Genomic DNA, 13,719 nt, shown 5'->3' on the forward strand with positions numbered 1-13,719 from the left:
GATTTTAAAAATAAATAAATAAAATTTTAGTAAAGGCTTTAGTTTGGCAACCTGAGTAGACAACCCACAGGTCAACTTGGGTTTCATGATAGTATCAAATATTTTGTTTCACATAGAGTTGATATATAATGAGTGCAAAGCTGGATCAGATTGATGTTGTTTGAATCTCTGCATCACTGCCTCGTAACATACTCCACCTATGTTGTATCCCATATATAATACACAATTTTAAATGGGTATGATTAAAACGTTATTTTTGAATGTTGTACTGAAGAAAAATAACCCATTAGTTCATTCATGCCTGGGTGAACTGTTGTACACTGCAGATAGTGTTGAATTTTTAATCTAACTCAGTATCATTTATAATGATTCCCCATTCACGTGAAAGTTGAGCTGGGTAGAAATGTGAATTGCAATAATGTATAAATGTTGTCAGCTGGTTATAGTGCTTCTGTGTTTTAGTATTCATTACCAAAACACAACTCAAATCTCAATGTGGTTGTTGAGATGCTCAAACCTTTGCCTAAATGAGACTCTAAACTTTCACACTTGTGATATTTTATTGTCCGTCGTGACTTTAGTACATACACTGTGAGTCCGACGCTAATATTTGTGAAATAGGTGTCCGTTTTAAACCGTGTGGTTGGGATCTCCATTGTTTAACACTTAATAAAGCTGGATTTTTGTCAAAAGTCACATGCAACATGCAAAAAGATCTCATTAATATTGACATAAGTTTGGCTCAGTGGTAGCACTTTCGCCACTGAATTAGAAGATTGTGGATGCACACCATACTCCAGGACTTCAGCACATAATCTAGTCTGAAATTTCCCTGCTGTATTATTGGGGGTGCTGTTTTTGGATGAGCTGTTAAACCACTGTTCCAGTGAACATTTATCCCTCAATCTACAGCAGCAAAACCAATTAACTGATAATTGATCTCATTTGCTGTTTGTGGAACCTTGCAGTGCACAAATTGGCTGCTTCATTTATCCACATGAAGTGACGACACTAAAAAGCAATTCCATTGGCTGTGATGTTTGAGGACGTCCTGTGGCAGTGAAAAGTGCCAATCAGTTTTTTTATATGGTAATTTGATCTGAATCTCCCGAAGTGATTCTTTCCATAATCCTCCTAACTTTATATTAGTATGTAGATGAAACTGCAAATGAGTAATTTACAACTTTATTCCTTCCCTCATTTTTTGGTATGGTCACCATTCATTTTGAATTTAATTTGATTTTCTGCCCTTTGTCTCTCTCTGGAATGCATTTCCCAGGTGGAATGATACATGGACATTCTGCTTTGAGCTCTTTGCTTTTGTACCATTGAGTCTGTTGCCTGGTGGTGAATGAGAGCATTTGGAATGACTCATCCTCTATGTCTTCCATTCCCTCTGTCCAAATTGCAGAAGCACCTCTACTCAATGCCTTCTCCTTTTGTTCTCTCATCCGATAATTATTAATTCTAATTCATTTGCAAGGTATATGGAGAAATGTGCAATTTCTAAAAGGACATTACAGAAGAAGTGGGATGCCACAGGGATCAGTGCTGGGGCCTCAACTATTTACAATCTATATTAATGACTTGGATGAAAGGACTGGGTGTAATGTAGCCAGATTTGCTGACTATATCAAATAGGTGGGAAAGCAAGTTTTGAGGAGGATGCAAAGAGTTTGCAAAGGGATATAGATAGGTTAAGTGAGTGGGCAAAAATTTGGCAGATGTAGGAAAATGTGAGGTTATCTGCTTTGGTAGAAAGAATAGAAAAGCAAAATATTATTTAAATGGAGAAAGACTACAGAATACTGGGTGTCCTCATATATGAAACATAAAGTTAGCATGCAGGTACAGCAAGTAATTAGGAAGGCAAATGGAATGTCGGCCTTTACTGCAAGGGGGATGGGGTATAAAGGTGGGTAAGTCTTGCTACATCTGCGACCACACCTAGAGTACTGCATACAGTTTGGTTTCCTTATTTAAGAAGGGATATACTTGCATTGGAGGCAGTTCAGAGAAGGTTCACTAGGTTGATTCCTGGAACAAAGGGATTGTATGAGGAAAGGTTGACCAGATTGGGCCTGTACTCATTGGAGTTTAGAAGAATGAGAGGTGATCTCATTGAAATATATAAGATTCTGAGGAGGCTTGACACGGTAGATGCTGAGAGGATGTTTCCACTTGTGGGGGAATCTCGAACTAGGGGGCATAGTTTCAGAATAAAGAGTCGCCCATTTAAGATGGAGATGAAGAGGAATTTCTTCTCTGAGGGTCATGAATCTTTGGAATTCTCTACCACAGAGGGCTGTGGAGGCTGAGTTATTGAATGTATTCATGGCTGAAATAGATATATTCTTGAACTATAGGGGAGTCCAGGGTTATGGGGAACAGTCAGAAGAGTGGAGTTGAGGCCAAGATCAGATCAGCCATGATCTTACTGAATGGCGGAGCAGGCTCAAGGGGCCGTATGGCCTACTCCGGTTCCTATTTCTTATGTTCTTAGAAATATGCATTCAAAACCTAATGCAACCTTTGATTTTCATTCGATCTTCCATGTACGGAGATTCATTTATACGTGTTGTGCTACTTGAGTTAAATGAAAGAAGTTAAGACATTGTGGGAGCCTTTCTAAACAAATTTATCCATATACAGACCAGGAAGATTACAAGTTCGATCCCCGATCTGTGCTGTTAGCCTATTTCAGCCAGGGTTATATTAGGAATATTACCATTGGCATAACATTTCTTGGTTAAGGAAGGTAAAACCAGCCAGGGTTCCCACTACTGATTGCTATTCAACAACTTTTGCTGGAAATGAATATAGTTCATCAGGTAAGGCAAAGATCGTGCTTGGCTGTGATGCCTCTTGCAGTGATGAAGCCCATCAAAGCTCACTGCCGAGGGTCACTCGGGTAAGGTATCATGGCGACTAATGGCTTTCGAACTATACTGCAGCAATTTGTCTGATGCATTCTGGTGAGGTGAGAGAAAATTTGGGGGAAGGAAAGTATTGCATTTGGGAGGAGGGGAAAGTAATAAAATTGTGTGGTGGGGAGAAGGGAGAGAGAGAAGCCAGCTGGTTCTCAGTGATTCATACAACCATAGGATTGTAGGACATCAGGCTGCCATTGCCTCCATCTTTAAAAGTCCTCAACTGCAGCAGGTTATTTCAATAAGGAAAAGGTAGCTGAAGGAAATGCAAAGAAGCTGAGGAGAACTAGAGAAACCTGGCACAGCACCAAAGGATACTGAAAATAAAGGCAATGAAAAGCAGAAAGAAAAAGGTGAATGAGTGGTCTCACCTGATCTTGTCAAGTAAATAAGTGAAAGAGAATATGATAATGTGATGATATCTGGCATAAAATATATATTTTGTAAGCAAATTAGCAATGCAGAAACCTCTCTGCAGCAGTTCTTGCTATAGCTGATACATCAACTGCAGCACAAATGTTTTGTAGTCATCGATGTGCCCACTATATTTTTGGAACGACCATTTCCAGAAGTGAGCCTGGTTACAAATGCCGTGTGTCCACATTTTCAGCGTTCTGATCAACCAATATCTCCAAGATCTGTTTCACTTTGTTTTGCAGGCAGCACATGGAATGTTTGAAGCATTCTTGCAGCATGCCATCCAATATGCCACCAATCATGTCTATATGTGTGACCTTTGCACTCAGCGTGGCTTCATCTGCCAGCTCTGTAATAACAGCGACATCATCTTCCCGTTTGAGTTTGAATCAACTACAAGGTAAGCAGAAGCATTCTTACTGTTCTTGTATACAACACAGTCATCACAGACTTGCTTTGTGTATTAAAACCAATGCACTATGGGGCAATTCACAAGGAGGTACAGCATGGATTGACAAAAGGGGCATTTGGAGAAACTGCACAAAGCTTCGAAGTAGAAGAAGCAAACTTATGAACTTGCAAATGGAGGTTTATTTTCACTCTAGTGTAATATCTAGTTTATTCGCACCTTTTTTTCTGTGCACTGTAGATCCAATTTTTTCGTTAGCATGTTAAGTGCTGCAGTTATTTTCCTCTTATTCTCATTGACTTGAAGTGCCGGAGACCTGCTTCAAGCTCTGATGCTACTGTTTACTCAATCACTGAGGGGGTGTTGTTTGGTCTTGGCTCTATGCCTCCCACAATTGGAAAGTTAGGGCTAGAAATTCATCTACTTACTGCCACTCTGTAGCGCCATGAAATGGCGAAACAATGGCAGCCGCTGCTCTTCACTAGCTGGTGGCGGGCTCTGCGACAGCTGCCATTTCTTCCTTCCATTTGTGCTGCCGGTAAGTGACAGCACCCTGGAAAAAAACTGCCGGTGTAGGGATATCAATTGACGTGCAACGACGACTGAACGTCACCACTCCAACCTTCGACCCTAGTGCCGTGCAAGCAGGCTGACCATGGCGATCTCAGCACCTCTTAAAGGGACACACACATCTTTCACGTAAGTTTGGATTTAAGCTTTTGGGCTTTTTTTTTTATTTTATTAAAATAATGGCTTGCTGCAATAGATGTTTTTTAAAAAAAGTAAGTGTGATGGGAGTGCTGCTGGATGCTTGCAAGGCCTCGATGGTAAAGGAAGACCTCTGCGAAGACAGAAAATGCTGCAAATACTCAGCAGGTCAGGCAATATCTGTGGATATGTCTCGGGTCGAGATGCTGCCAGACCAGCTGAGTATTTCCAGCATTTTATGCAACCCAGACAGTCCCTTTCTGGCCGGTATATCTGACCACAAATCCAATTCCCCATTCCACATTTTTCCCACGCCCTACTGACCATCACAGCGTCCTCTTGGCCACAATGCTGAAATAAAAGCCTCCTCAAAGCAAATCTTCGAATCCAACTTTATACTTCTGTGACATCAAGAAATCAACTCACCACCTTTGTGTATTCACTTAGTTGATTGCCTTGTGTGTATATTTACCTATCCTACTGATGTCATGCTGTGCTACCTCTGGCTGCAGCATGGCTGGTGGAAGGCTGCTGACTGTCGGTGGGGGGGGGAACACTGCAAAGTTGCTGGCCAACTTTGAGGAGCTGGTGCCTAGGAGTGTCAAAATCAAGTGACAGTGTTTCTTCTTCCTCTTCATTCTTTCCCTCTTGTCAACCGCTGGCTGGGCAGGCTTGGGTGTGTGAAATGAGGAAGGCACAAGGATAGAGTTGTGATGATTGGAGGGCAGGAAAGAAAGAGGTGCATGCCAGAAGGAGGATAACGTATGAGGATATCAGCATTTTTTATCCTTTCAGCCCCGCCGCTGGCCAAAGGCTCAGCCATGCCTCTGCCACGAATGGCCTGCATTGCCTCTTCCAAGGGGGTGAGGTGAGGCTAGGAATGGAGACGTGCCTTGGGATTGGTGCAGACTGTTGGTAGGTAGGTGATTGGTGATGGGGGTCAGCAAACTATCCCTCCTCGTCCTTCTTGACTTGTCTGCAACCTTTGACATGGTTGACCACTCTATCCTTCTCCAATTCCTCTCTGCCGTTGTCCAGCTGGGTGGGACTGCACTTGCCTGGTACCATTTTTGCCTATCTAACCATAGCCAGAGTATCATCTGCAATGGCTTCTCTTCCCGCATCGTTACCTCTGGTGTCACTCAAGGATCTATCATTGGTCTGCACCTATTTCTCATCTACATGTTGCCCTTTGGTGACATCATCTGAAAACACAGTCATCAGTTTCCACATGTATGGTGATAATACCCAGCTCTACCTCAATACCACTTCTCTCGACCCCTCCATGATCTCTCAATTGTCAGACTGCTTGTCCGACATCCAGTTCTGGATGAGCAGAAATTTTCTCCCGATTGAATATTGGGAAGACTGAAGCCATTGTTTTTGTGCGCCGCCACAAACTTCGTTCCGCAGCCACTGACTCCCCTGAAAGGGAAGTCACGTTTGACAAGTTTGCTGGAGTTTGAGGATGTAACGAACAGGGTGGATAAAGGGGAACCAGTGGATGTGGTGTATTTGGACTTCCAGAAGGCATTTGATAAGGTGCCACATAAAGGTTACTGCACAAGATAAAAGTTCACTGCGTTGGAGGTAATATATTAGCATGGATAGAGGATTGGCTAACAGAGAACAGAGAGTCGGGATAAATGGTTCATCTCTGGTTGGCAAGCAGTAACTAGTGGGGTGCCGCAGGGATCCGTGCTGGGACCCCAACTATTTACAATCTATATTAACGACTTGGAAGAAAGGACTGAGTGTAACGTAGCCAAGTTTGCTGACTATACAAAGGTGCGAGGAAAAGCAATGTGTGAAGAGGACACAAAAAATCTGCAAAAGGACATAATCAGGCTAAGTGAGTGGGTAAAAATTTGGCAGATGGAGTATAATGTTGGAAAGTGTAAGGTCATGCACTTTGGCAGGAAAAATCAAAGAGCAAGTTATTATTTAAATTGAGAAAGATTGCAAAGTGCTGCAGTACAGAGGGACCTGGGGGTACTTGTGCATGAAACACAAAAGGTTTGTATGCAGGTACAGCAAATGATCAGGAAGGCCAATGGTATCTTGGCCTTTATTGCAAAGGGGATGGAGTAGACAAGCAGGGAAGTCTTGCTACAGCTATAATAAGGTATTGGTGAGGCCACACCTGGAATACTGCGTGCAGTTTTGGTTTCCATATTTACAAAAGGATATACTTGCTTTGGAGGCAGTTCAGAGAAGGTTCACTAGGTTGATTCCGGGGATGAGCGGTTTGACTTGTGAGGAAAGATTGAGTAGGTTGGGCCTCTGCTCATTGGAATTCAGAAGAATGAGAGGTGATCTTATCGAAATGTATAAGATTATGAGGGGGCTTGACAAGGTGGATGCAGAGAGGATGTTTCCACTGATGGGGGAAACTAGAACTAGAAGGCATGATCTTAGAATAAGGGGCTGCCATTTAAAACAGAGAGGAGGAGAAATTTCTTCTGAGGGTTGTAAATCTGTGGAATTCGCTGCCTCAAATTGCTGTGGAAACTGGAACGTTGAATAAATTTAAGAAGAAATAGACAGTTTCTTTAACGATAAGGGGTTATGGGGAGTGGGCGGGGAAATGGAGCTGAGTCCATGATCAGATCAGCCATGATCTTATTGAATGGCAGAGCAAGCTCGAGTTGCCATATGGCCCACTCCTGTTCCTTATTATGTTTTCTCCCCAACTTCTGTCTGAGGCTGAACCAGACTGTTCACAACCTGGGTGTCATATTTGACCCTGAAATAAAATTCCTACCACACATCCACAGCATAACTAGAACCGTCTATTTCTACCTCCCTAACATCTACCGTCTCCACCCTTGCCTCAACTCATCTGCTGCAGAGGCCCTCATCCATGCCTTTGTTACCTCTAGAGTTGCCTATTCCAATGCTCTCCTGGCTGGCCTACCACATTCTACGCTACGTAAACTAGAGCTGATCCAAAAATCGGCTGCCTACATCCTAACTCGCATCAAGTCCTGCTCACCGATCACCCCTGTGCTCGCTGACCTCCATTGGCTTCCGGTTAAGCAACGCATCGATTTTAAAATTCTCATCCTTATTTTGAAATCCTTCCATGGCCTCGCCCATCCTTATCTCTTTAATCTCCTCCAGCCCCACAACCCTCAGATGTCTGCGCTCCTCTAATTCTGCCCTCTTGAACATCCCTGATTATAATCGCTCAACCATTGGTGGCCGTGCCTTCTGTTGCCTTGGCCCCAAGCTCTGGAACTCCCTGCCTAGACCTGTCCGCCTCTCTTTCCCCTCGTTCCTCCTTCAAGACGTTCCTTAAAGCCTACCTCTTCGACCAAGCTTTTGGTCACCTGCGCTAATTTCTGCATATATGGCTCGGTGTGACATTGTTTTATCTCAATACTCCTGTGAAACGCCTTGGGACTTTTCACTACGTTAAAGGCGCTATATCAATACAAGTTGTTGTGTGAGGCTAATGGTGAAGTTGGCAGAAGATGGCTTTTGAAGATGCATTCACTGATCTTGACCACTGGTCTGAGGTCATGGAGCTTCTTTGGCACTAGAGCCAGGTGGTAAGGGCAGTACTGCTGGCAGTGACAGGCTCGGTGATGTAATCGTATATCCTTCTTTCTGGAGGGCCTCCTGGCCCCTGTGGGTACAGGACCTGTCTTGCAGTGTTGATCCCCTGCACAAAGCTAGAGTGCTGCGTGCATTTCCTCACTGCATTTTAGTTTGTATTAGTTCTGAGTACATTTCCCCTTTAATTCATAGCCCCATTAATTGCCCACAATTCCGTGCGAGCTCCACAGCCTCGCTCCCAGAGACTGCAAAAAGCTTGAACCCCACTTTAGGATGGGGACTTCGCCTCGCAGGTCTGTACTAATGCCACTAACCTCCAGCGCGACCCCCCCCCCCCCCCCCCAGAACAAATTTATTCTACTTCATAATGCGGCTATTTTCAGTAGCCGCACGACAACATTTGTGACAAACACCCAAATACCCTGCAATCTTCAACCTCAAGGAGGAAAGATCTCAATCTATATTCCTGTCACTCAAGTCTACTTTCATAAAGGCATTGAAATAGGTCTTACATGAAGCAGTGCATTGACTCTAAACTAAATTGCAAGAGTAGGAAAGGGGGTCACAGGTTCAAACTAAAACATGGCAAATTGAGGGCTGATGAGAAGAAATTCTTCTTTACAGAGTGATTAAAGGTTGGAATGGACTTCTCGATGGAGTAGGAGATGAAAACCCCTGCAATTAGTTAATAATTGTATCCCAGTGAACAGTGTGGGGTGGGGGGTGGAGGAGGGAGAAGAGAAAGAAGCCTACATGGACAAACGGCCTTCCTCGTTCATGGTGCACTCTGTTTTATGATAAGTTTATAGAATGATGCTGGTGGGCTACAGGACTGTGGTTCAAATTGTTCTGTTAAACATTAGAAAATAGAGAAGATGTGAACAATATTACAAGATAAATGCAGACGAGGAAGGCCCTTTCCTACTCTTGCAATTTAGTTTAGAGTCAATGCACTGCTTCATGTAAGACCTATTTCAATGCCTTTATGAAAGTAGACTTGAGTGACAGGAATATAGATTGAGATCTTTCCTCCTTGAGGTTGAAGATTGCAGGGTATTTGGGTGTTGTGCTTGGGAGGGAATATAACGGCTTATCTTGGACTGCCATGACTATGTTGACACTTGGATATCGCTAATAGCTGTGATGCAGAGCTGAAAGTTACAAGTTTATCCATCCCCTTTGCTTTCTATTCTTTCACACCTAGTATTGGTGCCCTGGTGTATTGCATGTTCCAATGGACAGAGTTTATAAACAAATTACAATTGTGATGTAAATAGCAGGATCATATCTTTTTTTTTACTGTTTTTTCAAGAATTGAGTGAGTAGTTTGTGCAATTCTGTTGTAAATGAGACTAAATTAATTGCAATTCTCTTAATGGTGTTAACCCACAGAGTATGCAATGCTAATTCTATGCCTCTTTTTAATTCATGAATTTTATGTTCACCCAAGGTGAGAAATGTTCAGATACAGTGACTGCATCAAGCAGTGGCAAGTCATATACAGTAACATTGGATGCAGGATAAAGCTGTACCTCTACACTGTACCAATGTGCTTCAGCCCTGCTCTCTCAAAACTACCCCTTAAAGCTCCTGTGCCACATTTCCCCATTTCTTTATGGCTTCTCTGAGTGTGACTCCGTGAGTGCTGAATTTGGGGTAGTTTTGTACTCTGGACCTATACCTAATAAGAAATGGATGTAGAATTATCATTTCACATGGGCACCCTTAGTCAGCAGAGGGAATAGATTTTATTCCCATCGATTTCGCTTGATTTTAACCTCTGGTCCCAGAGGCATGTGTATCATTTTAAATTGTATACTTTAAACTGCCCATCTATTCAGATAAATACTGGATTTCATGCTATGCAATGCCATTCATTCTCCTTTAAATGTAGTTCAAATAGAATATGCCCTTAATTATAGAGGAAAAATACATTTGGGCACTGTCCCTTTAAGAACTATTGTGCAGCCATTTTGATGGCTGAGACCGAATACTAGATTAAACCCTTAATTATTTGCATTATTGATGTGCTTCTATCATCGTATCTCGCAGCCTTTTATTTATTAATTTGCTACCATTTTTTACAAGATCATTTACTAACCAGAATAGCCCTTTGGACTGTTGAGCAGGGAGAGATTATTCTGCTTTCTCTCTCTAACCAAATTAATGGGGCTGCCAAACAATCAAAAAGTTACATTTAATCTGTTAATCTTGGTTTCAGTTGCATATTGAATTGATACAATTATTGCATACATCTCATTCAAGTTTCTTTTATTGTTGATATTACACAAAGTTGTATAGAAAAACTCAAGATACAACTGTTTATTGTGAAGAGTACTTCTATGATATTGGAACTCAGTTTGACAGTAGATATAAGTAACCGTTTTTCTATCCAAAGAATCTTCAGGCAGTTTTTAAATTAGAAACTGGCTATTCACAAGTCCTTTACTTTTAGTAATTCACTCCATAATACTTTAGTTTATCGTTATTTTTTTTCTTTTGATTGGATTCTGATGAATATTGAGTTCATTTTAATCATTTTTTATTTTTTATTTACTTGGCAGCCCAATTTTCTACATTTATTTTTCGCTCTCTTCACTTTTTTTTTAACGGATGGCTTTCTGCCCCAACCACCCCAACCTGGCATCTTGCAGTCTGACCGCCTGATCAGGAATGACACCCGTATACTCTTTCTCCACCCACCCCGCCCACCCAACATCAAGTGGCAAGCGCTATTGCTCTTTGACCCACCATCTCCTTTATACCTTTTCTTTTCTCCTGTTCCTACACTTTCCAGCACCGTGCCGGATGGTTGGGAAGCAGTAGTGACCAAGGCAAGCACCAAACGATTCGTTGTTTGGTAAAGCGAACTACTTTTATATTCAAAGCCACAAGAGGAAGGTTAAGTAGTGTTTGAAAACAAAGAATAGAATATCAGAACTCATATTTTCTTTTTTGAATCCCAGTATTATTTCCATAACTTCCGTGATTAACGTGTTTAAAAACATTAATCTCCCCCAAAAACGCTTGGTGAATTCTGCTTCATAATGATGGGAAGAGCCGAGATCGAAGGATCAAAAAGCGATGTCGCTATGAACGCTTGGCCGCCACAAGGTTGGAATATGAGAAGAGATATAAAAATAATGAGGGGTTATTTCAGGAGGTTAATGATCTAAAAGTGAAGGTGATTGAGATGGAAAATGAAAGATCTCAATTTGAAAAGAAGCTCAAATCAACCAAGTTAACTGCAATTAATTGGCAGCCCCACAAATGATCTAATTGTTGCTTTCCCTCACTCAGGTGCAAAGAGTGCAGGACTGTCTTCCATAAGGTTTGCAAGGCTGGCATCCAATCGTGTCCGCGCTGTGTGCGCAAACAAAGGTACCAGGAATACAAAATGCAGCATTAACTATTGATCTGCATTAAAGATCACATGCATGGGAGAGAGGCGGTGAGCTCTGCCGTGTATAGACCTTCGACGGATTTCTGCAGTTTTCGAGGACCACGCAACCCCGATCAGAAATAGTGCGTTATGAACTTGTGCACAACCACTCCCGCAGGCAGAAACTCCTCAGCCACTGCCTTTGACAAGAAATGTCAGTCACCTACGTACCTCACACTAGGGGTGTAGCTTTTTTTCCTTCTGTGAAGAGGCTGACGTAGATACCGAATTTTAGCCACTGACTCACTAAGACGGGAGCTGTTGCCAAGAAGGCTGCTTGCAACTGGAGTTCAACCTCACCCACTTACTATATGTTGGTAGAATGTGTTTGGCTTGTACAGTTCCAGCTTTCTTTTTTGTAATGCTTAACTCATTTTTAAATCCAAACATATAGATTTGTTGAAACATGTAAACTATATCACCCATTTATGAGAATATTAAATGTACATTGCATGTACAGTATATGTACATACGGTATTCACAGGTGAAAATAACAAAGATTTGCTAGACTTTGCTGCTTCAAACTGCACTTTGCAAACTAACTCTTGTAAATACACATGAAATATTTAAACTTTCACCAATACAGCAGGGTGTCTACTGTATTTTAACACTCGTGCCAAAAGGGTGTGTGCACTTTTCTAGTTGTGTCTGACGCTGATCAGAGATTTCATATGTTTTTTATCTGAGTTTCTTTTGTTTTAAGTGATTAACAGTGATGCAGATAACCGATCAGTTTCTAACTCAATTGACATGAGAGCGTTTGTTTCAATTACTGATCATTACGATCCTGATGCATTCGTATCATCCAGTAGCTCGATTCATTTTAACACCATCTTATAAAATATTTTGCGTTAATCAGTACAAATTAAATCTTTCCAATCTATAGTTTTCATTAAATTATGCTATTTTCCAATGGGAGTTTACAACTATTTTGGGCCAATTTAGATAGGAAAGTACAAAGGTGCTAAACTTGCAGGACCTTTTCTTTAAAATAACTCCAATAATACTAAGAGCATTCAAAATGATAGTTGATGCACCCTGTAACATTTGTGTTTGTGAACTATCTTGCTTTTGTATGCAGCTTGGTGCAAATCATTCCTGTCCTGTGTTCAAATCTGCCTGTACTACAAAAGTGTTTATAATTCTGGCATACAAATCTGGATTCTGTACATATTTAATAGAAAGCAGCAAAGTTTTGCAGAGCTGCAGTGCTTCACTGCACAGAAATTCAAAATTACACAAGATTCTTTGATGCTTCAGAACCATCCTGGATTTATTACGGTTCAAGTTTGTAAAGCATCATTTTCTCCTATCAGTCTTCCAACTGTAGCAGGACATAACAGCCATATAATAATCTTCAATTTTGTACTTTTTTTGTATGATCAGCTTTTTTGCATTACAGACTTTATGCTTTCATTGCAATCAAAGATCATGACTAGATTTACTAAACACTGGCTCTATAGTAATTTCTATTTTCTTAAGAACAGAATGTTCTGTCATTAAAGGTTTGATTTTTAATCGTGCAAATAAAGTTTTGGCCTCTGATTTAAATCCAAAAGTACGTGACTATCTTAACAGAAAGGTTGAACTAATGTTCTGCCTGTCCGTTTTTGGTGATGGGTATAATCTGACTGGTTTCCCACTTCCTACAGTTTTTTTCATAATCCAGAATTCTACTGTAGAGACTGCTTTAATGTTGTCTGAAAGGTTTATCTTCAAATATCTGACGCCAGCTGCCCTAGATGAAACTAAAGAGTGAAAAGATCTGTCGGCGTGTGTGTCTCTGTTGGAATTTAACATTATTTGTCCCTCTTAGGCTCTCACTAGGAGGGTATGCCATGCATGAGGTGGTGACTGTCTATGCTGGTTCCCCTTTCTCCATTCGTTTTGCTAACTAGGAAACCTCCTGCTCCCAGCAGAAATTAGCAGCTAGTCACATGAGAAATAAGTCATACTTATCTCAAAGTATGAACTCGACAAATTTGATTCCATCTTGATTGAGACTATTTGGATTACGAAGGAACATTAGAGTTTATTCTCGAGCATTTAAAGTAGTGGTGAACAACTGGTGTTTCAGCAAATTTAAAAGACCATACCTGGCTTCAAATGCTGCAAGCCTTGAAATATTTACACATATTTATAGACAAGATTACACATGGATGAACTGAGCTTGATCCATAAGAAATTTGAAGCATCTTGTGCATAAATTTGAAAGACTTGTGGGTTGTGAATGAAAGTGCCTGTACTGCACA

General features: G+C 41.3%; 1 protein-coding gene across 5 annotated transcripts in view; it reads left to right on the forward strand.

Moving 5' to 3' along the window:
* plekhm1 (pleckstrin homology domain containing, family M (with RUN domain) member 1) overlaps nucleotides 1-12,966 on the forward strand; it is a 72,512-nt gene extending 59,546 nt beyond the window's left edge. For all 5 annotated transcript variants that reach the window (XM_070864688.1, XM_070864686.1, XM_070864691.1 and 2 more), the window contains 2 exons: nucleotides 3,590-3,747; nucleotides 11,326-12,966. In XM_070864688.1, the coding sequence (XP_070720789.1) occupies nucleotides 3,590-3,747; nucleotides 11,326-11,434 (267 nt within the window). In that variant the 3' untranslated portion in view covers nucleotides 11,435-12,966. The remainder of the gene's footprint in view (nucleotides 1-3,589; nucleotides 3,748-11,325) is intronic.
* Nucleotides 12,967-13,719: the final 753 nt, after the last annotated feature.

Source organism: Pristiophorus japonicus, chromosome 21, assembly GCF_044704955.1.
Source record: "Pristiophorus japonicus isolate sPriJap1 chromosome 21, sPriJap1.hap1, whole genome shotgun sequence".
Classification (NCBI taxonomy): domain Eukaryota; kingdom Metazoa; phylum Chordata; class Chondrichthyes; family Pristiophoridae; genus Pristiophorus; species Pristiophorus japonicus.